This window comes from Clarias gariepinus, chromosome 3 (assembly GCF_024256425.1).
Source record: "Clarias gariepinus isolate MV-2021 ecotype Netherlands chromosome 3, CGAR_prim_01v2, whole genome shotgun sequence".
NCBI classification, from domain to species: domain Eukaryota; kingdom Metazoa; phylum Chordata; class Actinopteri; order Siluriformes; family Clariidae; genus Clarias; species Clarias gariepinus.
The window spans coordinates 28,478,737-28,503,555 of record NC_071102.1 but is presented as its reverse complement, the minus strand read 5'-3'; the positions used below and the strand labels follow the sequence as shown (position 1 = coordinate 28,503,555).

Sequence of the window (24,819 nt, the reverse complement as noted above, 5' to 3'; positions counted from 1 at the left end):
CATTTAAAATTTAACAAAAACAATTATGTATGCTACAGCACACACCTTTTAGCCAAATTAAAAAGCTGAAGTAAATACTGCTGTTAAAAGGATGCTTTAAACAAACCATACCAGATTTTAGAAAGGTGTAAGCATTGCCTTGCATGCACATCCAACCTCTCTGTAGGGAAAACTATAACTGTATGTACGAAAGATATTGAGATTCACAAAAGAAAACAAAGTTGATGCAGCATATATCAGGCTTCTGAGGTACTTCATGTCTACGCACACTTTAGAAAAGTCACCTTTTTTACTTTAAAAAAAAAATCCTATTATAGCAGAATATACCTCGTCTTAATTTTCTTTTAATTTCTTTGCCCAAGTTTAAAATAGGGCGTTTTTTAAAACTGATTAGAAAGTGCAATATACAAATACTGATCGTTCTCTGCAGCATTCACTCAAGTTTGCATGAGTAATTCATGTATAAATTCTTTGATTCTTTAATTCTATGAAATTCATCAAATTAAAAATAATTATCACCTAACATAAATACAGGAGATGACAGAACTGAAAAGGCATACGCAAACACACACACACACACACACACACACACACAAAGTGGATGTCTTTAGCTCAACAAAAAAAATCAAGAATCTTAATTATATTTTCATACCCTTTGTACCTTTCAATCTTGAACCAACGGAAACAGGCCAGTGTATCAGTAGAGCGTATTTTGCAAACACATTTCATTATTAATTAAACAGTAAATTCCCTTTTTAAAATGTTGCAAGGTTCAAAAAAATTACATGCAAAACTATTTTAAATAGCTTATTCTCAACCTGCTTACACTTGCTGTGGAGGTTTCACCAAAAAAGACCCTCGTTTTGTTTATTGCAATACTGAAGATTTCAAAAAAAGAAGAATGGAGGCTAATGCAAGCTTTCAGACAGAGTAATGGTGACTGGTTGGTTAGAAATCATGTTGATAAACTTGGATTAACATTTAAAAACATTGTACAAATGAGCTAAGACTTTTTGACTTTCTGTAGTATTGCAAAAGCAGAACAGAGCCGACTTAATACACAATGCTAAATACGGCAAGTCACTACTGAGGACTAGAACCAAAAAATAAAAAATAAATAAAAAACCTCTTACAATCTGACAAAATCTAACTGCGCCCAAATGCCACTCAGTAAGTAACCACATAATCACCCTGCACAAATCACCCTGTAGGCAAGAGTAATAATAATGCAATTATTGCTCTGTGTTCACTCACAAACACAAAAAAAGAAAAACCTAGGGGGATATGGCTGGGGAAAAAAAAACATCACAAAAACATAACATCTTTGCGATATATGATAGATTTTTTTTGCTAATAAATGCAAAATAAACCACTTAGTACAATTTTTTATTGTCCATTCAGTTGCTTTTTAGTTTTAAGTTATAAAAACAGTGATAACTGCTGACCATGAAGAATTGTCAGGTGTCACTGCTTTTACACATTTTTTTGTTGTTGTTGCCAAATGCTAGTTTACAGTCCAAGAAAATCCCTTTCACAATTTGGTCCCCTATACAGGATTTGTCCATATGTCATTGTCCCTGTACAAAAAGTTTGATGTTTCATACATGCCAATATGCTTCCGGGCATCTCGAACTGATCTGGCCATTTTTTTCTGACCACTCTAATCAGCAAGGTGTTTCTATTCACAGAACAAACACTTTTTTTGCACCACTATATTAACTCTAAAAAGTGTTTGTGTTTTCAAATACTCCAACCATTCATTCAGTACCAACACTATGCCACAGTTAAAGTCACAGGTATCAGGGTTTTTCTTCATTTACTTGAACTGCATACAGTATGCATGATTTTTTGTTTTATTTTTTGCACTGCAGTGCTTAAAAATGACTGCCTGATTAGACTGTGAAGGTGTACGGGTGTTCCTGTTCTTAACAAAGCGGAGGGGAGCAAGCGAGCGTGAGAAGCATAGCACCCTAAATTGTTTTGAGGTAGTTTTTAACATTGGTATAAAAAGCCAGGTTATTAAGCTAGTGATTTTTGAAAAAAGATTTTCAGCCTCGTACACAGGAACACTCCATTGCGGTATTATGTGTACAAACAAGTTATTTGTGATTAGTAAATTCATTTCAGAATGTCCACTTGAAAATAAATTTGAAAAGCATGAAATAGAATTGGCAATAAAGTCTTAATGTCACCTGTTAAATATTTGCTTGTGCACATAGTGACTTTAATTATTTTCTGCCTTTTCTAGAGGCCGATGAGCAGTGAGCTCAGCAACTTGGAGCCAAGATTCTTAGATTAAAAGTAGAACCTAGGCATCAGGCTATAGTCCGATATAGTGGCAGTATGTAATTTAATGCTTAAAAATGATACATGTACTAAAACGTAAAACAACAGAAACAACAATATTGCCCTAAATATAAACATTTCTTACAGTGCAGCACCTCAAACACAAGCAACAGAAGGATTTGTCCATATGTCAGTAATAATTGCCCAAACACTAAGTCAGTTACACATATTTGAACTGCATCTGATGTACATGTATGTGTATTACTTAGGTCATTACGGATCTTTATATACACGATAGTCTTATCAGGAGCAGAGCATGTTTGTATTTATTGTTTCCTCTCGTTTATATTTTCAGTAGACTTGAAGACCTTATTCAGTTACAAGCAGAAAAGTTAGAGTGCAAAATTAAAGAAATTGTTTATAAAAGAGCATTCATTTCAAATGCACAGTTCCTCTAAATGACATTTATTAGCTAATCAAAAGAAAAAAAATCTAATGTGTAAAATTTGTGCTACACATTTAGCAATATGGATTATTGGTAAGGATTCCTGATTGCAACAGATTTTTTCTACAAGTTTAACATCTTGTTTAAAAAAAGATTATTTAATTTGGTAGTCATTTACCAAATGAGCATATGCCTGCATTGTAAATTTAAAAACAGCACCATTCTGATTCCCCTTCAGCTTCTTTATGTTAAAACAAAATGCTATGTGCTTGTGCTGTGCATAGACAAAAGGATTATTCTGCCATATTTAAACACGCCAAACGTCATCACCTCCAGCGTTATGCTTTTACTTGCTTTGGATTACACTGGACATTGTGAAACTTTTATAAGAAAATGGAAAAAAATATATGTGCACAAAAAAAGGCATTTTTATATTTTAAAGGATCAATCTATTTCCAATCAACTCCTTTACATTTAAGAAAAATCAGTCCTCAAATCTTTGTCAATGAAGTTTACATTTTAAAAAAACCATATGACTAAGGACCATGAAACTAATCAAATTTAAACATGTCCAAAAAACTATAATAAGATGAGTGGCTGTGAAAAAAAATTAGTTTTTGCATAGTTATTCAAATGTCAGGACTTAATCTATGACTAGCTTCAGATTTTGCACCAATTTGAAACATGTGTGCATTTTTTTTTCCTTTTACTTTATAAGAATTGCATATGGTTAAGAGTTCTGACAATCTAAGGTGCTGGTAAAATTCTAAAAACTAGGTAAAGTAAAAGCTGTGATCACTGTCATATTTATACGACAAAGTAAATTGTATAAGTAAAAACCAATAAAAACAAAGGCCAAGTTGAAGAAAAAGGGGGAAAAAAGTTTTTAAATTGTTTAGTTCTGTTGGTTCCCAAATTAAAAAGTTAGATATTAGCTTTACAGAAGTGAAAATCTTAATGAAAAATGACAACATATTTTGTTCCAAATTAGCAGCCAGTTGGGTAAGAATGTAAAACATGAATGCATCGCTTGGCCGAACATGATCCTATCCACATTGTGAACGTCCACAAAGATTGGGAGCAGATAAGGCTCTTTTAATTCCATTTGGTGAATTTTATTTTAACCATGCAGGGTTAATTCAAAGCTCCTAATCTTTAGCATTTATTATTGTTGTTTAAAAATATAATAATAAAAAAATATGGCAGTTAATGTCAAAGATTTCAATGGCACCAAGAATAGCCTCTGAACAGATACACCTTTTGGTCGTTTCTGAGCTAAGTGACACTATAAGAAAATGTATTCCAACACCACCATTTGTGTAATTATGAAGAAATGACTAACGCAGTGATGTTACCATTACATTAGAAACAGGCAACAAGAGGTAGGACAGCTAGCCATTTCTACACAATTACTAATGGTACATGTCCAATGCCCTTAAAAAGTGCATCTGCAAGTTTGGAGACCAGCGTCAAATATGAAAAATAACTAAGTCAAGTAATCGAGACTGAGAACTAAAATGCCCCTGCAACACAGTTCGGTTAGAAAATGACAGTAATGAATAACGCTGGTAAAATGCTAAAGAATCTCAACATTAAGAATTAGTTCCATGTTTGATTTTTTTTTTAAACCATGGTAAATAAAACATTTGTTTCAGGAAAATGTTTAGCACCGATAATTTGTTGTGCTTCAGTTACTGTAGGATAACAGTATGCGCTTAAATATTTGTAATCTTTCTTGGCTAAAAGGAATAACTCAAAGTTGTATCTAAGTGTCTGCTATAATAAAAAATAGAATATTCTATAGGCTAATACTGCTACGACAGGAAGAGGGTTTTTCTCTATGTACTCTATTAAAGCTTAAAATTACTACAATACACATTATCTAAAATCATTATATACACAAAAAACACAAAAATCTCTTGGTTATAAATGCATAGGTATAAAAGTTTAAAATGTTCAGCTATTAGTTATTTAAAGTTAAAAATTAAACCTATGGGGAAGCTAATCAACGTTCCAAAAACATTTGCATTTATACCAGTAAAAAAAAAAAAAAAAAAAAAAAAAAACTACAATAGCAGTTCAATTTTAATGAACTGATGAATCATTTGCTAATATATTCTACAATCTTGAAACCCTTTTGCAAAAAAACTAAAACCACAAACCTATTGGACAAACCCAATGACACTACAAAGCTCTTGAGAAGAGCTTTAAAGCACCAGAGACAAAAAGAGTTACACAATAGGAGTCCTGAAATTCAGAAATTAATAGAATGGTCAGAAACCTTCAATGTTAAAGGCTATTGCGTTATCACTGACATTTGGGCAAAAAAAAAAAAAAGAAAGAAAGAAAAGTTAAATAAGGTGCGTAACACATTCAAGTTGTAATGTGGCTAACAAGATATCAATAACCAACAAACACTTTCCCCATAATTCTCAAGACCATTAAGGCCATGGTTTCATGAGCCATCAGTATGTGTGTATAAGCAACAAACAATATGCAGCTTACCATGTTGGATACATAAAAAAAAAAATTAAGAAATGATAATAATCTGTCTACTACATTATGATTCATGCATCACCACAACGGTGTATGAGGCCAATAAAATCACAAGACACTTAAAGTAGTACTCCAGGGTTTGTTAAACCTGATTCCTATCCACTGCATCTCTAGTGCACAGGCAGTTACCACAGAAAATAACTGCAGACTAAAATAAGATATGAAAACTCATTAATAACTCAAAACTTATTTATAAGGAGATGCCTGAAAGAGGTTGGGGCAGGGAAACAGTAATATGGAACTTAAGTTAATGAATGTTGTTGTAAATTCTTTTGTCAGATATTTGCAAATTGGATTTTAAATCTAAGCTTTATACAATATGTCTTTCAGGGGATGGGACCATATTTCAGATGCACACAGACAACAAGCATGCAAGTTCATAAAGTCCTGAGAATAGAGTGAGTGACCAGAATTTGCTTTTACTTCACTACTCCAGTGGTGGAAAGTGAAATAAACAGTAATGTAATGACGGTCTCTTATTTAGAATTTTGTCTCAAACACTACAGAGGCAGTAGATAGACATTAGTTTGAAAACACTGGAGTGGTCCTTTAAGAAAGCAAATCATTAGGTTGGACTTGTGGTAGAAATAAAATAAAAATAAATCAGCAGTACATAGACTACATAGACTAATCTTACACACAAAATATTAGTACTTCTCTTTACAGTCTAACAGATAATGTTGGGGGAGAAACAAAAAAGGAAACCAGGGTAAAAAAAAGAATAACTAATTAATATTTTGGTTCAGGAAAGGATGCTGGTCTCAGGAACCAGTCCTGTATTAACTTAATAATTACCTCTTCAGACTCCAAAAGCTGATTGTCAAAACACACCTCTCGTGGTGAGAGAATTACAGATTAATGACCGATTAGTCTTCCACAGCCCCTTATTAAATGTGTCCTTATAATATGAAGGTTTGGTTTCCAATATAAGCACAATCAGTTAGTTGTTACTTAAGAAATAAACTTAAATACCTATGACAGAGTGACTGAATTGAGACAACACATATATAGATTTGTTAATCCATGTAAAAGAAACATAAAAAAGAACAGTAAGTACTTGAGTCCTGAAGTTGTGTACTTCTAAGTCAGTGCTGACGGAAGTTCCACAAATATGTTTTTCTTGCAAACTTAATGGCATCGTTTCATCAAATGTTCTACTCCATCAGCCTTGGCATGATCATAATTATAATATTAATAATAAAAATAATAGTAATAATAATAACAATCCCTATCAAAGGAAGTTAAATCAGAACTGTCAGTGTAAAGGCAGAGAAAGAATAGAAAAGTAATGTTTTCTTGCAGCTGAAATAAATACCAAGATTAACAAAGACCTTGAATGTGTGAAATGTTGCTAATTAACTATGTGCACATCTGGAGGCCCCAAAGATGAATGGGGCATGTTAAACATACAGACACATGGTGTTTGAGGATATGAGACTCAACTCTGGTCAGGCTCAGGCAAAATACATGGTGCGTAGTGTGTCCTGGTGGATCTGCACAGCTTTAGCTAGAGCCTGCTGGTCTCGACCATTACTTTGGCCTGATGTATGGCTACCCTCAGCACTGTAAAGAGACATGATGAACAAATCAATATCCCAATATACAGTATACAGCCAAAAGTTGTGGACGCCATCATTAACACCCATGTGCTTGCTGAGCACCCCTTCCAGATTAAGTCCCTTCGGTGCTATATAATAACTATTATATTTAAGTGATTTTAATTGCATTGTTGCTTTCGCATACATTTTCTGTTTTATTTTTCTAACCTGGCAGAACAGAAAATAGGAGTTTACTCTATAGTTTTCTTTTGAGAACTTTTTCATTTAATTTATATCCATGATAAGAAAAAAATACCACAACACTACACTTGAATTAATAATTGACATTAATTTGTTTTTAATCATTTGAAAATCTTATAATCCTGATATCACTTATAAAATATCATCCAGCCCTGTATCAAAGAATGAAAAGGGTTAAGACAAGGTTGCATACCTGTCATGTTCCTTGTCCACCAGGTGATAGCGTGCTCGGAATGCCACGAGATGGGCGTAGTAGGCAGGTGCAGGAATGGAGACAGAGCGGGTGCAGCGCACGTAGGTGTGGCACAGCTGGTATGTGAGTACCTGTAGCTCATCTGAAGTAAAGTGGTTGTCGTCCCACAACACATGATAATGGGATGGCCTGCTAGTACCCTGTAAAGTGCATCAGTGATCCATGAAATAAAAATAGTTCCCCCTTTTTAGAAGCAATGTTAACTGATTCAAGCACAGCAAGGTAGTGCAGACATCAGACAAAAAAACTAAACTGACATTTCAATATTGCATTTTGAAGTAATTTAGCATGCATGGCTTAATTATTTAAGAATCAAAGGCAAATGCAGGAGCAAGGTGAAACTGAACAAGAGAACAAATAACATGGAGACCTTTTTCTTGCAAATCTAGGCAACCAGATTTGCATTTACAAGACGTATGAAAAAACATAATAGAAATGCCCTGCAGATAATAATATCCTGTGAAGCTTGTACCTGAATACCAGCATGGCTGCAAAGGTAAAAGTCAAATTCTGATGGATGAGTGATTTTTGTGTCAACTGTGGTGCCAGCAGGGATATTCCCACTCTTTCCAACCTAAAATAAACAGAACCAATAAGTTACCCAAAAGCATACCTCAAGAAATATAATCCATAAGATATAATGTTACTGAAGTAACGAACCCTCTCATTCCTGTCCATACAGAAAAGCCTGGTATGATGTCTCTTCTGGACAACTACAAAAGTGATGCCTGGCTGGTAGTCCTTCTCTAGCTTTATACAGGCTTCACGGATTGCCAGTAACTCATGTTGCAAAACCTTGAGAAAACCAATAGTTAACAAATTAATACAAAATAAAAAGCTTAAAAAAAAAAAAAAAAAAAAAAAGTCAATATAGATTAACAGTGTACCTGATTGAATTGACCTTCTGAAATGCCATCTCTGTAGTAGATAATACGTGTGGGTTTGAAGCGGGTTGACTTGTAAAACTGGATCAGCAGTTCTCTCACCATCGCAGCCAAGTCCTGAATGATGTCTTGGCGATGCTGCTGAACCCGCACTGTGGCGCAGTATCGGCTTGGGTGGGCATCCATGCTACCAACCACCTAAATCAGACAAAAACATATTTAGCAAAATGAGGATTGCTTCTATAACAGAAACTTGGTAAACTACAAGTTTACATAAGTGTATTTGTACAAATATAAAAAAAAAAGATCTTGTATAGCGCTTCTAACACTTTTTTTTAATGTCTTTAACTGTGGGTGTAGTGAAGTTTTCAGTAAGAAGACATTTATTTTGGAGTTAATGGATCTGTCTATTGTGTCTACACTTTGTAATACTCACAGGTAAAGTTGTTCCTTTAAAGTTTTCCACATTGGAAAGTTTTAATGCCATGCAAGCTGTATGTTTGATTAATTAACTTAATTACATTCAGTGTTTCCCACAGAAATTGATTCAATTTGTGGCTGTAGTTGATAGGGTGGGGGAAAGACCAATCAAGCAGAGAACAACCAGTGCTTCCACCTCCAGTGTCAAGTTATCTTGTGTATTAAGCAGTTGCGAAAGTTCTTCTATGCCTGAATACTGCTCTGTGTGCTTGCAAAGTTTTTAGCCTAATGCATAAGTGTTTTGAGAATAATTCGCTTACAGATTTTTATGATAATTTTCAACAGGTTTGGCCATTTAAAAAAAAAAATCAAACAAGAATGCTTTTGCCCTAGGAGATCGCAAATTCAAATATAGCTATGTGTATATGGGAGCCTAGAGAGAAGGTTGGCTGTGCTGTTAGGTATAGGGCTGTTATACTTGCACTGTCATAACCATACTAGCCAGTCACGGATGTCTGTGAACAAACATTGATCGTGTTTTCCGCCTGCCTCCGTATGCCAGGATTTGACTGGTGTCACATGTCAATATGAACAATTTCTTTTGAGGTTTCTCTGAGTTAGTCCAAGAACGTTTAAAATTTTTGTTTTTTTAAATAGTTTACATTTTATTATAAAATACATTTAAATTATCATTTTAAAAAACCTACAAAATGCTTTTCCATGCTGTCAATTATAGTTCTTTGAAAGAAAATTTGAATTGGGTGCAAGGAGGGGTGAAATGAAATGCAATTTTACCCGTTCTAAACAAGAAAAAAAAAAGTCAATATGTGGCTGTTAATGTTGATTTTGTGGTGAGCTGCATGGGAAATGCTGAGATGGAAAAAAGACAATTAATTGTAAAAAAAAAATAAAAAAATTATATATTGTCAATTGTCAATGCCGACAAACCATTAAGAAGGACATAACGTTAAAGGAAAATAATAGGCATCACACCAACCCCCTAATGAATTGTTTTACGTATAACACATTCACTCAATCTTAATTGAAAAATTTTACATTTACTTAGATGTGAATATTAATAAACATTAGTAGTGAATTCCTTTTGCAGACAACTATGCAACATAGTATAATGTTAATAATAATAATAATAATGCATTTTATTTACACTACTCACAATAGGGATATTGTTAATTACATGAGTGCTTTTTCTATTTGCTCTAAATTTGAATTAAATAAGTAAAAGTTTCCTTTGATATTACTAATAATTTATGAGAAAAAACACCATTTTCATTAGTTTAATAATTATTACCACAAAAATGTAGACAATAACAAGGATAGCCCCAAATAACAAAAATTGACAATGTCAGTAGCGGGTGTTTCCACCATTTGCCGCAGTGCTTGACGGCAACGTCTCATGCTCCTCACTAGCCTCATGATGTTGTTCTGAGACAATGTGTTCCACTCTTCCAGAAGTGCTACACGCAGTTCTGCCAGATCACCTGGGGGTGGGTTATGGGGTACGATCATCCAGTCTCTGCTTCAACGGGTCCAGACGTGCTCTATGGGGTTGAAATCAGAGGGCATTGATGGCCATAATATATGAGGCACTCCAACTTCCTGAAGTCGAGCTGTGACAATTCTGCCACGATGTGGTGGAGCATGTGCTGGCGGAATTGGAGAATGATGGGTTTTATGATGTCTCTGAGGTAAGAACGTGCAGTGACTGAGCCATGTACAATAACCAAATCTGTATTGCGCTGACTGGTGATGCCTGCCCAGACTGTTGCAGCTCCTCCACCAAAGCAAACCCTGGGGACCATATTTACCTCAGCGTATCGCTCACCTTGCCTTCTCCAGCAACGCTGACGACAATCATTTCTGTGCAAGGTGACCCGACACTCATCAGTAAACAGGCCACTGCTGCATTGTCCAGGTCACATGGTCTTGTGCCCACTGCAAATGTTCACGGCAGTGTCTTGGTGTCACCTGCAACAGTTGTCCAGCATTCAAGCCAAAGCGGTGGAGTCGTTTGTGAATGGTTTGTCTGGAAACCCTAGTACCCCTCGCATCTCGTAAACGGGCCTGGAGCTGTGTGGCAGTTGCATAATGATGTCTGAATGCTTAGGTCCTTAGGTACTGGTCATCATTGCGGTCTGTCACTCATGGGGCTCCACTCCTGGGTATGTCAAACTCTGCCTGTAGTTCCGTGTCTTTAAGCAAGTCTGCTAATGACACCAAGTTCACAAGCAACATCTGACTGCCTGCCACCGACCCGGAGGCGCGCCATGGCTAGGTGGTGCTGCTCTTCCGTTAAGGGATGTCGTGTGTTCATGGCTGTTTGAATGATGAACTTGAAATGACTTCCTGACAATACCAATTTTTTTATACCCACAGAATGTTGAAATTGATGCCACATTGAAAAAAGGTGTCTTTTGGGATTGGCTCCAATATAAGGCACACCTGTACACAATGAACCCATTACATGGAAAACACAAAATGAGGTGTGTTCACCCCAATACATGTGCCTCCCCATTCCAAAAATATCTGAAGAGAAACAAACACCATATAAATGACATCCACTAATTCTCTCACAATATCCCTAACTTATTGTGAGTAGTGTATATAGGCACCTTTCTCATTACCCAAGTATGAGTAAATGTAACTTCTAGTAAAGCCAAGGAGACTGATTAATCTTTAAAACATTTCCCCCAATAAGTAAATTTTTAACTTACTGCAGCAATAGAGGGTTTCTTTCCATCTCCTGCAGGAGGATGAGTCACATCTGCACCCAGGAAAATTACAGGCTGCTGGAAAACCAGAGGCCTAGAGAGCAAAGAATCAAAGCATTAATTCAGACAAAAGGCTATTTCAAACTTCCATCAACACACCAGACTTAAATTCTATTGATGTAAGCTTCTTCCGTAAGACCTAAATTGTGCTCACCTTCCCTGTGGAAGCAGAATGTTGTTGACTCCGCCCAGCTTAACATTGATCTTCAGACAGAGGTTAGACAATGTCTGTGGAGTGGTTTTCTGGACATTCTTCACCTGGACACACTGAGTGGCCATTCCTAAAACTGTGTCCCCGACACGCTTCACCTCCGCTTTGACAAGAGGAGAAGACAGGTTACAAAAGATGTAGCACGCAGGACCACCGGACATTTACATTTGTGTTAGAGACACAAAAACACACATCATAATAGTAGAGGCTGGTTTACCATAGACCGGCGTCTTCCCTGGAAGAATGACCACGATCAGCTGTAGGCCTTGGTAGGTATATTTCAGATGTTTAAACATGGGCTCCACACTATCAGCTCCCTGGGCGTATTTACAAAAGCAGGGCTGGCCTTGAATGGGCATGCCTGCGTCACGAGAAATCTTGCGCAGCTGGTCTGTAAATGCTCTACAAAGAACGGAAAATAATCAAGAGTGATAAAAATATTTATAGACATTTACTGCTTGAATAGATTTACATAACTCAACATTAAGTGTTAAGGGTTTTATTTAAAGTGGCCCATTAGTTGCCCTCTAGACACACTGAAAGTTTGAGAGTTCAGTTTTCCAATAAGTTGTACAGAAACTTCAGATTCTACATTAAACAAATTTCTGCACTTAAAAGTGCAAGTAAGTTTTCAACAAAGTAATATTAAAGTTAAAAACATAAGCACAAAAAGAGACTTACTTTAATAAAAGCTCAGTGCATTGTCTTTGTGGAGCAAAACAGGCTATAGCCCACACCTTGATCTCTATCCCAGTATGGAACTGCTTGTTTCTCATATCCCAAACACCTTGGATAGGGGTAGCTATTGCCTTGTTCTGATAAAAGATGTGCATCATCAATAAGCTATACACTTGTTTATTACTTAATAACACACAGATGAATGATGATTTCCTCAAAATGAAGTAAAGAAATAGTTTGTACCCGTCCTCCATAGAGAATTGATGGTGCCTGGAGGACTCGGCCATTTACTTCAGTCATCTCATCTCTTACCATGACCCCAAACTCGCGCACGTAAGGGTCACTATTAAAGTTGGCACTTCTCATCTGTAATGTATAAAAAGAATTATTATTTTTGGTCAGTTCACCAGCCGTACATTTGGCAGCCCTTACACACAGCAGAGAGATGAACTGACCAATTTGCTAATTTCATCCTGGCGGTCAGGTGCTGACCGGGCTGTGGCACGAATCATAGTAGAGGTCTGATTGTCTGTCAGTTTCTTGATGCATCGCTGTCCAGCCACTATGTTACAAACCTAGGAGAAACCAAGATGAGGTCAGGAGGTAAATACATAAAACTCATTAATAAAAGGTTCTCACAAAGATTATTTTATATTATATTATACTTTGCTAACCTCAAGAGGAAGGTAAGTGTGCTTTTGCTCTTGCCCGACTTGTAAACATGGGAGATGAGGATATCGAAGAATCAGTTTGTATTTATCTTTAAAGTATTGTGCCACAGTGCATTCAATAGTTTGCCCGTTCTCCTGCTGTAAGGGAAACCTGTAGCAGAAGAGAGAGAAGTGGGTTTTGCTCAAACGGCCACAATCAAATCAAACCAAACCGAGACAACCATGATCAGACAACAGGAAAACCTGTTTTGTACATTGATTGTTGTATAGTCACCTGCCTAAATAAGGGGAAAACAAATTAATTAAATTCATCCTAACTAAATTCTGCTTATGTTGAGAACACCCTCACACAACTTAATTTGGTTATACAAATCCACTTTATGTGTATATTTGCAGAACCTAATTAACCTGTTGGATTCATTACCAATTACTATATCTGGTGCAGGCTAACTCATTGTGAATTTGTAAAGTTGCATAGAAAATGCAAGGCTCAGATCTAAAAAATACTATTTCAAATATGTTTTTACATGTTGAACGGCTAAATAGTCCCAACAAAGTACGGTATGCACCAAATTATACAGTACTGAAACTTGCGCATACGCATTTGCCGATGGGGCAAAGCGCCAGCCGCACATGTTCCCAGTAATGAAAGGGGAAGTTATGTTAAACAGTTGTTGTTGGAAATGGGTCTGTTGACAGAGGAAAAACTCATACGGAAGGGGTCGTGAATGAGGACCGAGTTTGAAAAGGTGGCAGAACACCTTCCTTTGCATACCTGTCCCAATCCCCTGATCTTACACCACCTAATGCTTACTTGTGTTAGGCATGTTAACTTAATGTTAAAGGAGTGTTTTCAACTGTGAAAATCCGCTGAGAACTGTGCCTGCATTACACGAACAAATCGTTTCCTTTTACAGGAGTCTACAGCAACCTTTGTTCCGAGAATCTGGGTAGAGATCCATGTGAATGATGTGAACGCTGTCTACAGCAAGGGCGTGCACACACTTCGAACACTTACATTACACATACCATGGTAAATCAACATGCTAATAGTGTATATGTTAGTTTCTTTTAGAATAAATAAACTCACAGATGACAACAAGGTAATTGTTCATTTTTTCATTTCATTACTATATATTTTGGCACATACTGTATTTGCTTCTTTCAGACTAAATGTGTCCCAACAAGACCAGAAAATGTGAAAATTTCTAACATGCATTAGGAGTGGGTTTCTCTCTCATTTTCAAAAAACAAACTATTCACCAAACCTAAAGCATTTAAATTAATTAGGAGGCCATATGACAAGAACCCTTACGTCTGGTGGCTGGCTGGCCTTCTGGTTACATTACAAACTCTGTATTTCCTCTTCATTTGCCCGCAGTGAGTGATCTCTACCTTCAGACCTGAAGAAAGACACAAAGCAGAATAAGATAAAAGTGCTAGTGTGAAGCTATGTAAACACACACAAAAAAAAAACAGACTTACAAGATGTACTTACCCTTTATCTCCTTAGTGAACTTGACTCTTTGGGAATCTGTTAAAGGCTTCTGTTGTTCATCGATGCTTTTAAAATCCAAAACCTCACACATAAACTCAATCACTGGCTGAGCTTTGTAGAATGCGGTAGCCGATACTTAAAAAAAATAAATAAAAAAAAATGGGGAAGATGGCAAGGAAATTTGACATTTATATGTCTGCTTCAAAAAAAGATAAATGTATTACAACATATTAAAACATGCTGACTGGCATTACCATCAATGTTTAGCATCATTTTCCAAAGAGAGGGACGAACAGACTGGTGAAAGCCAAACCAGACTTCCCTTCCTCCACCAAGAGGGTTGGAGCAGCCTTCAGAAGGTGTAAAGAATGAGCGGCCAACAGGTGTGTACCTGGGGTAAAGACAGAGTTTGTTTACATTAATTCATTGGCAACATTGCAGTTAGTTACTGTGTTTACATAAACTTATGCAACCTGATGGGGACAAAATGTCTACCCGAGTTCAGTAATTAATCTATTTTTTTATTACATTTCCTACTGCAAACAAAAAAGTAGGAAATAGTTTTTAATCCCAGGTTTTATGTTTTTGTCAACTGATGGCCACACTTAGGCCTTGCTCACACGGGCGTCAAGTTTTTAGATAAACGAACGTGCTCTGAACGTCCTAGACGTTTATTTTGCATTTTGTAGTGATGCTTGATTGACTTCTACACTGGCATTCGTTTGTCTTTGTCTAACGTCAGCCTGCAGCCCAAATTGTAGTTTGTGTGTTAACCTGTGGGGGCAGTGTGTCGGGAACTGGATATGAAAGCCCGCAGCTACCGGGTTCACTCTCTGACTGCACAACGTCGGATTAAAGGAAGTCTTTTTTGTGGTTTATGAAGAAATGAAAATCTCCGCGTAAGTTTTTCAACAATGATTTTTTTTTTTATTTTGCCCTTTTCCGCATGTCCCTATGTATAGCATGTAGGATCATGGGATATATCCGGTCCTCCAAAGCGTAAAATGAACACGCAGAAAATGATCAAGAAGCGGTTTTCTTGCGTTCGTTGGGTTTTGAACGCCAAGAAAAAGCTGCATGCAACGTTTTTTTAATGACATATAAGTGCACAGCCGGACAAACGCACGTCACCAAAGCCCGTGTGAACACTCTCATTGACTCCCATGTGTAGAAAACACTCGCCGCTTGATCTGCGCTTACATCTATTATAAGTCATAGATGAAGATGCCAAAGATACCAGATTAGTGGCATACATGTGGTGATTAATTACTGGGTGAAAACCGAGGGATTGTTTACTGTTTTTATTTAAAATCCCCAAAACAGTATCTCACAATCTGATGTAAACATAATATGCTGTTTAAAAAAGCCACAATTGGCAACTTCAACAACAAGATAATGATATGATTATTATGGCCTATATAAATGTACTCATAGAAGAATCATCTCAAGTTATTACTAAAAAATATCTATTTTCCAGCAGTTCCCCAACAAAGACAGCTATAAATATTTATTATAGTTGTGTTGCAAAGATGACATGCAAAAATATGTATATATATATATATATATATATAAATAAAACAATGCCCTCTTGTGGTGATCATGAAAAGCACACACGTGAAGGTAAGTCAAAACTGCTCATTAAAAACATGCTAGTAAACTGTTCAATTAGCAATGCATTAACCAATACATCACATAATAATAATAATTTTAAAAAAAGTATGCAAAACTTGTAGAAGTCTGATTTAAACACTCAGTGGAAAATGGCTGGACTGTTAAACCAAAACATGTGCTTAAAATGTCTGATTTGTTTCTTGAAAGACAAAAATACATTAACTGACCTCATGGAGGGCAAATGTCTCATGACCACATCTAGAGCCTGAATAGTCTCAAAAGGGATGCTTGGCAGTCGTCCAGACAGTGCTTCATGAAGAGCTTGCAGACTAACACAAGAAACCCACTTTATGGCTACTTTAAAGCTCCTGTCTTTCCCTTCTCCAGGGATTGTCACCTCCAGCTCTACCTACAAAAAAAAATAAAAAATTTAAAAATAAGGAAAAGAAAAAAAAGTCATATATTGTGGTATAGTACTCAAACGTAAATCTATAGAGATTAGAACATGAGTACCTGTACAAGTACCACTCACCTTGTCTCTCCCTATGGGTAAGGGCATAGCTGTGTACAAGTTCTTTCTCCCATCATATACAGGCTTTCGGTCACCAAAGATCTGTGTTTTAAAGTGCTGGACCATGTGCTCAACAATTTCACTGGAAAAGAAAAATGTGTTTTTAGAAAATAATAAACTCATTGTTAAACTCTAAATCTGAGGTCTGATTCAAGAACTTAGAGTTACCGGTTGACTCTGCGTGGACACTTCTCGGGTTTGATGTCAATGTCGTAATGGTACACCTCCAGTTTGGGGATCTCCATCTCAAAGAAGTTGGCCTGCAGTTTGATTGTCCTACCCATGGTGCCAAAATCTGGCCTCTGAGGTGGTTTAAACACATACTCTTGGGGTGGTGGTGGAGGAGGAGGAGACAGAGGAGCTGTAGTGGTGATCAGAGAAGATTCATGAGCTGTAATCGCAATTATCAACATATTAGAATGTTTAAGAACCAGCTTTATTGGCACATTGTTTAGCAATGAATAATCCTTTAATTGTTTGCCCTTTACCCATAAACAGACAGTGTTTATTTAGGAAAAAGAAAAAAGAAAATTTTAAAAATGCCACAGTGGAAAATTTTCGGCAGTGATGGTGTCAATATTAATATCAAGCTAGATTTTCCTGAGTAATGCATAGACTAATTTAAATTAAAGGAGGTAAGGAGTATGGGTGTAAAAAATTAAACCAACAACCCTATTTCTTCATACCCAAGTACACAAAGTAAAAAGCAAATATTACAAACACACACACATATAATATTTTATATATATATATATATATATATATATATATATAAATAAAATAAGCAGATATATTTGTTTAGCAAATCTAAAACACTGAGAAGTAGAAACAATGTGATGTCTTACAGCGTTATACTTGTTTATCTGACTTTTCAAACCTAAACAAAAATAGCTTTGATATTTATGTGACTTTACACACAAACGAATATAAGCACAAATACTGGAATATCATGAAAATTTTAATTAAACAGTAAAACTAATTCTAGATTTATTTAGATGTAAAATGAAATATTTCAGACCTTTTTTGCTTTTATTTTAGCTGATGAAAATCTAAAATCTATATATTTAATTTTGAGTAATTCACTATTTTTACAGTACAAATACAGTACATCTCTTGGTCTCAGGCTTCAGAGAATTTTCAAGAGAAGCTGATTTAAGTCCTTGGGAGTGCTTTAAAAGGACTGAGGCTGGAGTCAGTGCATTTAGAGCTACCATGCATAGATGTCAGGAAAAGGGTTACAGATGTTCTCTAGTATCAAGCCACTCCTGAGTTTGGGACATTATTGGGAATCCAATGTTACTGCCTTTATCCTTTCAGTTTTACACAAGACGCTTCACACGAAAAAATAAACAGCTCAAGTTCTAGCATAAGAAATATAATGACCCCAAAATCAGTAATCTGCAACTTCTAAACTTTCTAAAGGGTCATCAACCAACTGGTGTTGCAATTTATTTATTTCAGTGGATCGAACCAAACACATGATTAATAGGGGAAAGAAACACTTGACCATAGTTTTTTCTTCAAATGTGTTCTCAACTTTGATTTTAAGTCGGACTTGTGCAGGAAACCCTTACTAATGTAATAATCAATTTACTGACTCCAAAAACTAGGGATAGGAATCACAAATTGCTTCCCAAAACATATCTTGGGTATCGATTTGATTAAAAATGCAATTTTAAGTATCACAATTTTAAAAAATATTTAAATTATTACATTTTCAAAAAACTGTATTACAATTTTAAACCTTTAAAAAAAATAGATTTAATAAGTAATTACACATACCAGTTTCTTATAACATTATGTTGTTACAAAACAAACTGATTTTAAATACAAGAGTTTAACACTTAACCAAGCAGCACATATCATCGGCCTTAATTATTATTTCTAAATAGACTTGACAAATAATTTACTCCTATGAAAATATGTAAATAGTTTACCTAATAATAATAGGATTATAAAAAAAAAAAAGAGGCGTTTCACCTCATCAAATGCTTTCAAAATACCAAAATTGATTCTGCAAGTTGTTCGGCCGAACACCGGTCATCGCCAATCAAACTGAAAACCAGCCAGTTCTGGTTACTGGCCAATCAACTGGGTTATCTCTATTATAAACATAAAAGGTTTTTTTAAAATGTATTTTGGAGTCAGTGTGACGATAAATGAAAAAAAAAAATCACGATTTAGAACTGACATAAAACTAAAGTTGGGTACCATTTGTTTTTTTTTTTACGATAACAGTGCCAAATCGGTACATTTATAGTGGTACTGGTGACTATAAAAATGAGTGGATAACATTAAAGAACAGCTTTTACAAATAATAATAATAAAATGAATATTTAAAATAAACCATATATTAAAAGTATACATAAATACAAAAAACATGACAATTTTACATACTACCTAACCCAACTACAATTTAACAGCAATAACAAAGTAGTTGGTATTCTTGGTATGCTACAACCCAGCTTAAAATTTCAGCAATTTTTTTTTTGAGAAATATAAACATATTTGCGTTATCTGGCAAAATACGACACTTCTCCTGACATTGCTAGTGCTCGTCTAACTGGGGCCTGGAAAGCCCATACTACATAATCTGTTAAACACGGTGCATCCTTCTGCTTTTAGATCATCCCTTGTGTCCTAAAATATTTCATTAGATTTGCCGTGTTTCCCCCTTTACACGCTATTGTTAAAAGATACTTGTTGGATGTCACAGTATCTGAATAATTTGTTGTGAAATACAGTCACAGTTTAAATTATGTTTAGCTATAGGCATTCTAATTTAAGGTGTGTTTAGCTAAACGAGCTAACGCTACCTGCTTTTATCAGGCCAAGTGTAATTACTGAATTCACATGGATGGTCTCATTTCCCTAGTTATGTTTTTAAGTCGGAACATAAAAACAAAATGGACACTCATGTTACCACAAAGATTAGTTGGATTTGTATGATTAGAGCTTTCCAACTTGCATTCACGTGCATTTTCTCAGTTGGAAAATAATTTTATGTGCAGTGAGGGTGATTATGCTTCTTCATTCATTTCAGAGAACAAGAGAACAAATATTTAAGTCAATTGCTCAGGCATGGCAACAAAGTGAGGCAATGAAATCTGCATTCAGACATGGTTCCAGTACATATCGGTTATATGGAAACCGGTGCTATATTGGCAACAGGTTTCTTTAGTCCACTATACATAAAACATAGGTCAAGTGCTATGCTTACTATGTATGGACACATACATAAGACACTAAACAGTTTTGTTGTGTGTAATACAGACTTAGACAAATAGTATAACTAAACATTTACTGTACATGCTTACACTAAAAGTCTATATACAGCATGTGCTATCACAGTTAAATAATTAATGACAATTGTGTGATACAACCCAAAGCTTTCTTGGTAATTTATTTACTTTTAACACACTGTTCCAAAGTAAGCCGAATACCCCCCCCCCCCCCAAAAATGTATTAAAGAACAGAATCTTTACTTATGTTAAAAAGAAACAAATAAAGTTTAGAAATTATTAATATTTTTCCCCTTGATAAAGAATGCATTTAATCTATCCTTTTTTTTTGGTCTTAGACTATGGGATACAATTTCCACACAAAAACCCACAATATGAGAAATATTGTCAAACACTTCTAAGCAATTAATTAAAATAGAACAATTCAACAGTAACTGTACACAAAACTGTAACAGCAGCCTCAAAGAAATAAAAAATAAATAGCCACACAAAAACATACATGATTAGTTTTCCAGAGAGAGAGAGAGAGAGAGAGAGAGAGAGAGAGAGAGAAGTGTACTGGCTAACTGTACCATGAAACACAAAAATGCACTAGATGGTCAACAGGCGAAGTAATAGAAAAAAGCTGACGGGGGGGCGTTCTCAACCCAGCTTATCAGAGCCAGAAACGCATCATGTTTGGAAGATACTTGCATGTGTCAAACTGGATCTTAACTTGATCTGGACTGCAGACTCCCTCAACTCCTTATCTACAGACCACAGAACAGCACAAATGTCTAGCAATCTGCCCCACCTAGACCACATCCAACATGTTCACACCTAAAAATTCAGAAGAGCTCTTAAACTCTAATTTGCAAAAAGATATGAAGGTTAAAGATGTGGTTATGGTTTGTACCCATTTTACACCCTTATGTAGATGGAATCCAATGTTACTTTCCTCATCCTTTCAGTTTTACACAAGACGCACGTCACTTAAAGTCAGATTCTATCGTACGAAATATAATGACTCCAAAATCTGCAACTTCTAAAATTTATCTACTTCAGTGGATCTAACCAAAAACCCAAAAAATAGCTTAGCAGGAGTGATCAACGGTGAGGGAAAAAATAGTCATAGTTTTTCTTCATCTGTCTGTAGTTGATCCTGCATTACAGTTTATTCACCTAAAGGCATTGTACTGAGAAATAAAGGGGCTTTCACATGCTTTTACAAATAATTTATTTTATTTACCCTCCCTGGTCTGTTTAGTAAAGTGACAACATGGGTTTAAAAATGTTCAAAATTCGTGCAGAGGATTAAAGAGAAAAGTGTGTACTTATTCACATCACATATCTATTTAGAGTAGATGGTGCTAATCAGAAGTAGAAATGTGAATAATGAAAAAAATATAACCACTTTATACTGTGTAATGTGTCTTAAAGTAATAAACATTGTTGAAGTATTATTTCTGATCTACACTCTTTTAAGACTGAGACTCTAGACTAGGATAAACTCTCAATCTTTCAATAGTAGATTAAGACTTGTACCTAAACTTGTATTTAGGGCACTTAAGAGAGACTTGTGCAAAAAAACTGAATGAGTTATTTAACACCATCAACGGTTTGTTTAAAGCCTTTCTCGCCTCATAAATCTCACCCCGTCCTTTAGTACCTTCAGCACCACTGGTCTGCTAATTTTCGAGATATAAAACATTGTATGTTATAAACGACCTTTAACTAAATATGATTAGCACTGGGTTATCAAGATAATTTCAGCAGACAATTACAGCAAGTGAGGGGCAGTTTGGTGTGGGAGCTAGCCTCACTAATGGAAATAAAACAGCCTAGCAAAAATAGATAGCTAGATACCCAGGTAGCTTTCATTTTATTTCTTTAACTAGGTAACTTTTTATGTCTGTACATTTATTGAATAATAAAAAAACTTAGCTAGCAAGCAACTCTGGCAAGTTTGCGAGTTAGCAGCATCCATTTGAAAGACTCCTTTAGCTTGCTAACAATAACATAGCAAGCCTCACAAACATTCGGGTTTAAAAACACAAAAATGAACTCTCCGTTTATTAACTTTACTCGCTCCTAATTTAATGTTCATCGACTTAACGTCTTTGCTAACCCAGTGTGTGTAAACAGTTCGTGAATACAGACTCCACAGTTAGCATAACAATTCCAAACTAGCTAGCAGTTAGCCATTTAGCTCGCTCTGTAGCGGTTACTCACCACTCGGTGCTCCGCTCGCATACATTGCAGCTGTTTTAGTAGCAGACCTCAGCAAGCGCGTAGATTATTTTCGCTTTTCAGATGTCGTGAGGTGCATCCGCGTGCACGGAAGTAAACTTATCGGCTACGAAGCCGTTTTTTCACAAGGAAAACAACGTTTCACACTGGAGTTCAACTACGAGACCGCGAGAGAAATCCCCACTCCCATCCCCCGTCACAACACGACATGCTGTGTTCTCGTCAAATCCGGAGCCAGCCATTTCCTACCCGTATTCGTATATAACCCGCCTCTACCATTCAAACATGTCGGCAGTCCCTTCACGTCAACAACAGCGCCATATTGGTAAGAGCAAAGCTGTGAACGGAGTTAACTGACTTGAAACGTATTTACACCGATCAGCCATAACACTGTGACCACCTGCCTATTATTTACCACCTGCATATTACCACCCCCCTATTTGCCACCATAACAGAGATGCATTGTATGTTCTGACACTATTCTAAATGTAACCAGCATTAAACTTTTCCTCAATTTGATCTACATTGATCAATTTGACATCTAGTGTCAATACTTCACTGGTTTTCATTCCTTGGATCACTATTGGCATGACCTGGCCACTGCAGTCCAGAAAGATCTGACAGGCGCCTCAGTTTTAGAGTTGCTCTGACCCAGTCTTCTAGCCATCACAATATGGCCCCTCTCCCCTGGCCCCAAAGTCACTCAAATCTTTATACTCTCCCATTTTTCTAACACATCAACTTCAGGAAAACTTCTGTGTAGTCCAACCCAATAGAAAAGCCACTCTAGCTTAGATTGAGGAAAAGAATAATGCTGGTCCAATAGTAAGATGTCAGAACACATAGGTCATTACTGTTTTGGGGTGAGGGGGACCTACTAAATATTTGGTGGGTGGTCATATTGATGTACTGTAGCTGATCAGTGTGATCAACTAAAAGTCACTCACTTAATCACTGAATGTCTATACCACTTTATCCAGTATACAAAGAGAGCCTATACCAGAATGCTTATGGCATGATACAGGGCACACCCTGGACAAGGTGCTAATACATTACATACTATTGGCTAATTTGGAATGCCAGTTAGCCTAATCTGCATGTCTTTGGACTGTAGGAGGAAACCAGTTTATCCAGAGGAAACCCACCATGCACGGGGATACCATGCAAAGGCCACAGTGCTAACCACTAAACCACTGTGCCACCTGTCAACTAACATTTCCTTTACAAAAAAATGTTTCATTTATTGTCGTGACTTAAATAAAAAGTTATCCATTGGAAACTAAATGTAGTACGTAGCATTCAAATCATCAACTAACATTTCCTTAAAAATGTTTCATTAAGTGTTTTTTATCAGAAATATTAAAGTTAATGCATCTATTTTGGGACTATAAGAAAATGTAACCTTTTTTGCACTTGAGCTTCAACTATATGTTTGTTAATTGTAAATCATCACTAGATCCTCTTTCTCATTCACACTGTGTATTAAATTTTCATTAAATCACTTAACTGCCAAAGAAATTAATACTCATCTTAAGGTCATCATCTCGTGAAATCTGAAGATGAGTTTGGCACAAGTGGCTAATCTTTTCCCTTTGGAAAAACTTACAGTAGACTTACAGAACAAATCTGAACTATTCTGGCAGATATGGAGGCCACTGTGGTCTGCTTGGGATGCATGTGGTGACTGGGGATGGTTCCACTTCACCTTGAAGACGGTCCTGGCCTTAGCTTATGCAGACAGCTGTTCTCTGAGGACTTGTGATTGCAGTTACTCAATAGTTCAGAACTGGAATTTCTTACATTCTATCTGAGCCTCCACTGGACTCTGTATTAATTTAAAGAAATCAAATGTTATATTGAACTTCCAGCTGCCTAACACACCGTATGACTGCACAACAATTCCTGCTATCCAGGGATGGTTTCCCTGGTGAGTAGTTCCTCCTAAGGTTTCTTCCTATTTCTATCTCAGGGAGTTTTTCCTTGCCACTGTCGCCCTTGGGTTGCTCATCAGGGACAATCTGATAATTTTGATTCATACTTATTTTCCCACATTTCATACACATTTCCATATATATTTTTTTGATTCTGTAAAGCTACTTTTTCGACATTGACCTTTGTTAAAAACGCTATACAAATAAAATTGAATTTAAATAAATTGAATATAGTCCCCTTTGTGGGATTTACTTGAACAATCAAAACCCTAGTCCTGACTTTCTTTTTTCTATTTTTTCCCTTTCTTTCCTCTCCCATGTTTTTTTTTTCACTGGACTGTCTTGCCATTTGGCCTTTTCATGATCACACCTTAAGACTGTTAAGATATGGTCTAATGTGATTAAACGCTGGTGGTGTAAGATCTGTTATTTTAGTGTTAATAAAAATCAATAAAAATGCAATTTATTAAAAAATATCAACTGTTTCAGTTAAATTTATTGCCGTGACCTCATGCAAAATGTTACACATTGATTGGAAGTTAAGGTAGCATATGCTATTAATGTAAATTATCTTCCAGCACAAAGCTATAGGGATCATATTTTGATATGTGGATTTCTCATACTTAGAAACTACCTTAACCATTTACATACATGAAAAAGCATGCAGGCAGAATTGTCAAAACCTTGTAGTAGACTATTATGCATGATGTTGATTTAATCATTTATGTTATAATTATTTTAATCG

General features: G+C 36.0%; 1 protein-coding gene across 3 annotated transcripts; it reads right to left on the bottom strand.

The window, feature by feature from the left end:
• Positions 1 to 1,283: 1,283 nt before the first annotated feature.
• ago2 (argonaute RISC catalytic component 2) lies at positions 1,284 to 22,329 on the bottom strand. 3 transcript variants are annotated; one of them, XM_053491870.1, is made up of 19 exons: positions 22,126 to 22,329; positions 16,841 to 17,063; positions 16,634 to 16,754; positions 16,329 to 16,510; positions 14,745 to 14,881; positions 14,491 to 14,625; positions 14,308 to 14,395; positions 12,996 to 13,143; positions 12,777 to 12,896; positions 12,565 to 12,687; positions 12,325 to 12,458; positions 11,861 to 12,045; positions 11,587 to 11,746; positions 11,376 to 11,466; positions 8,227 to 8,421; positions 8,000 to 8,134; positions 7,812 to 7,913; positions 7,280 to 7,479; positions 1,284 to 6,850 (listed from the first exon to the last, which is right to left on the bottom strand). In XM_053491870.1, exons 1-19 carry the CDS (start codon positions 22,148 to 22,150, stop codon positions 6,742 to 6,744), a joined length of 2,613 nt encoding a protein of 870 aa, XP_053347845.1. In that variant the 5' UTR covers positions 22,151 to 22,329; the 3' UTR covers positions 1,284 to 6,741. The 3 variants fall into 3 exon arrangements, with proteins under 3 accessions (XP_053347845.1, XP_053347846.1, XP_053347847.1); XM_053491871.1 differs by having other exon boundaries at positions 16,841 to 17,033; XM_053491872.1 differs by lacking the exons at positions 16,841 to 17,063; positions 22,126 to 22,329 and having other exon boundaries at positions 16,329 to 16,506; positions 16,634 to 16,755.
• Between the last annotated feature and the right edge of the window lie 2,490 nt (positions 22,330 to 24,819).

Bases quoted from the DNA above. Each gene is read 5' to 3' on its own strand.
- ago2 (XM_053491870.1), bottom strand. From the start codon at position 22,150: ATGTATGCGAGCGGAGCACCGAGTG. The intron at 16,511-16,633 runs GTGAGTGGTACT...TTTTTTTTGTAG, and splicing joins TACCCATAGGGAGAGACAAG to GTAGAGCTGGAGGTGACAAT. The intron at 12,897-12,995 runs GTTAGCAAAGTA...GGTTTCTCCTAG, and splicing joins ACACTTACCTTCCTCTTGAG to GTTTGTAACATAGTGGCTGG.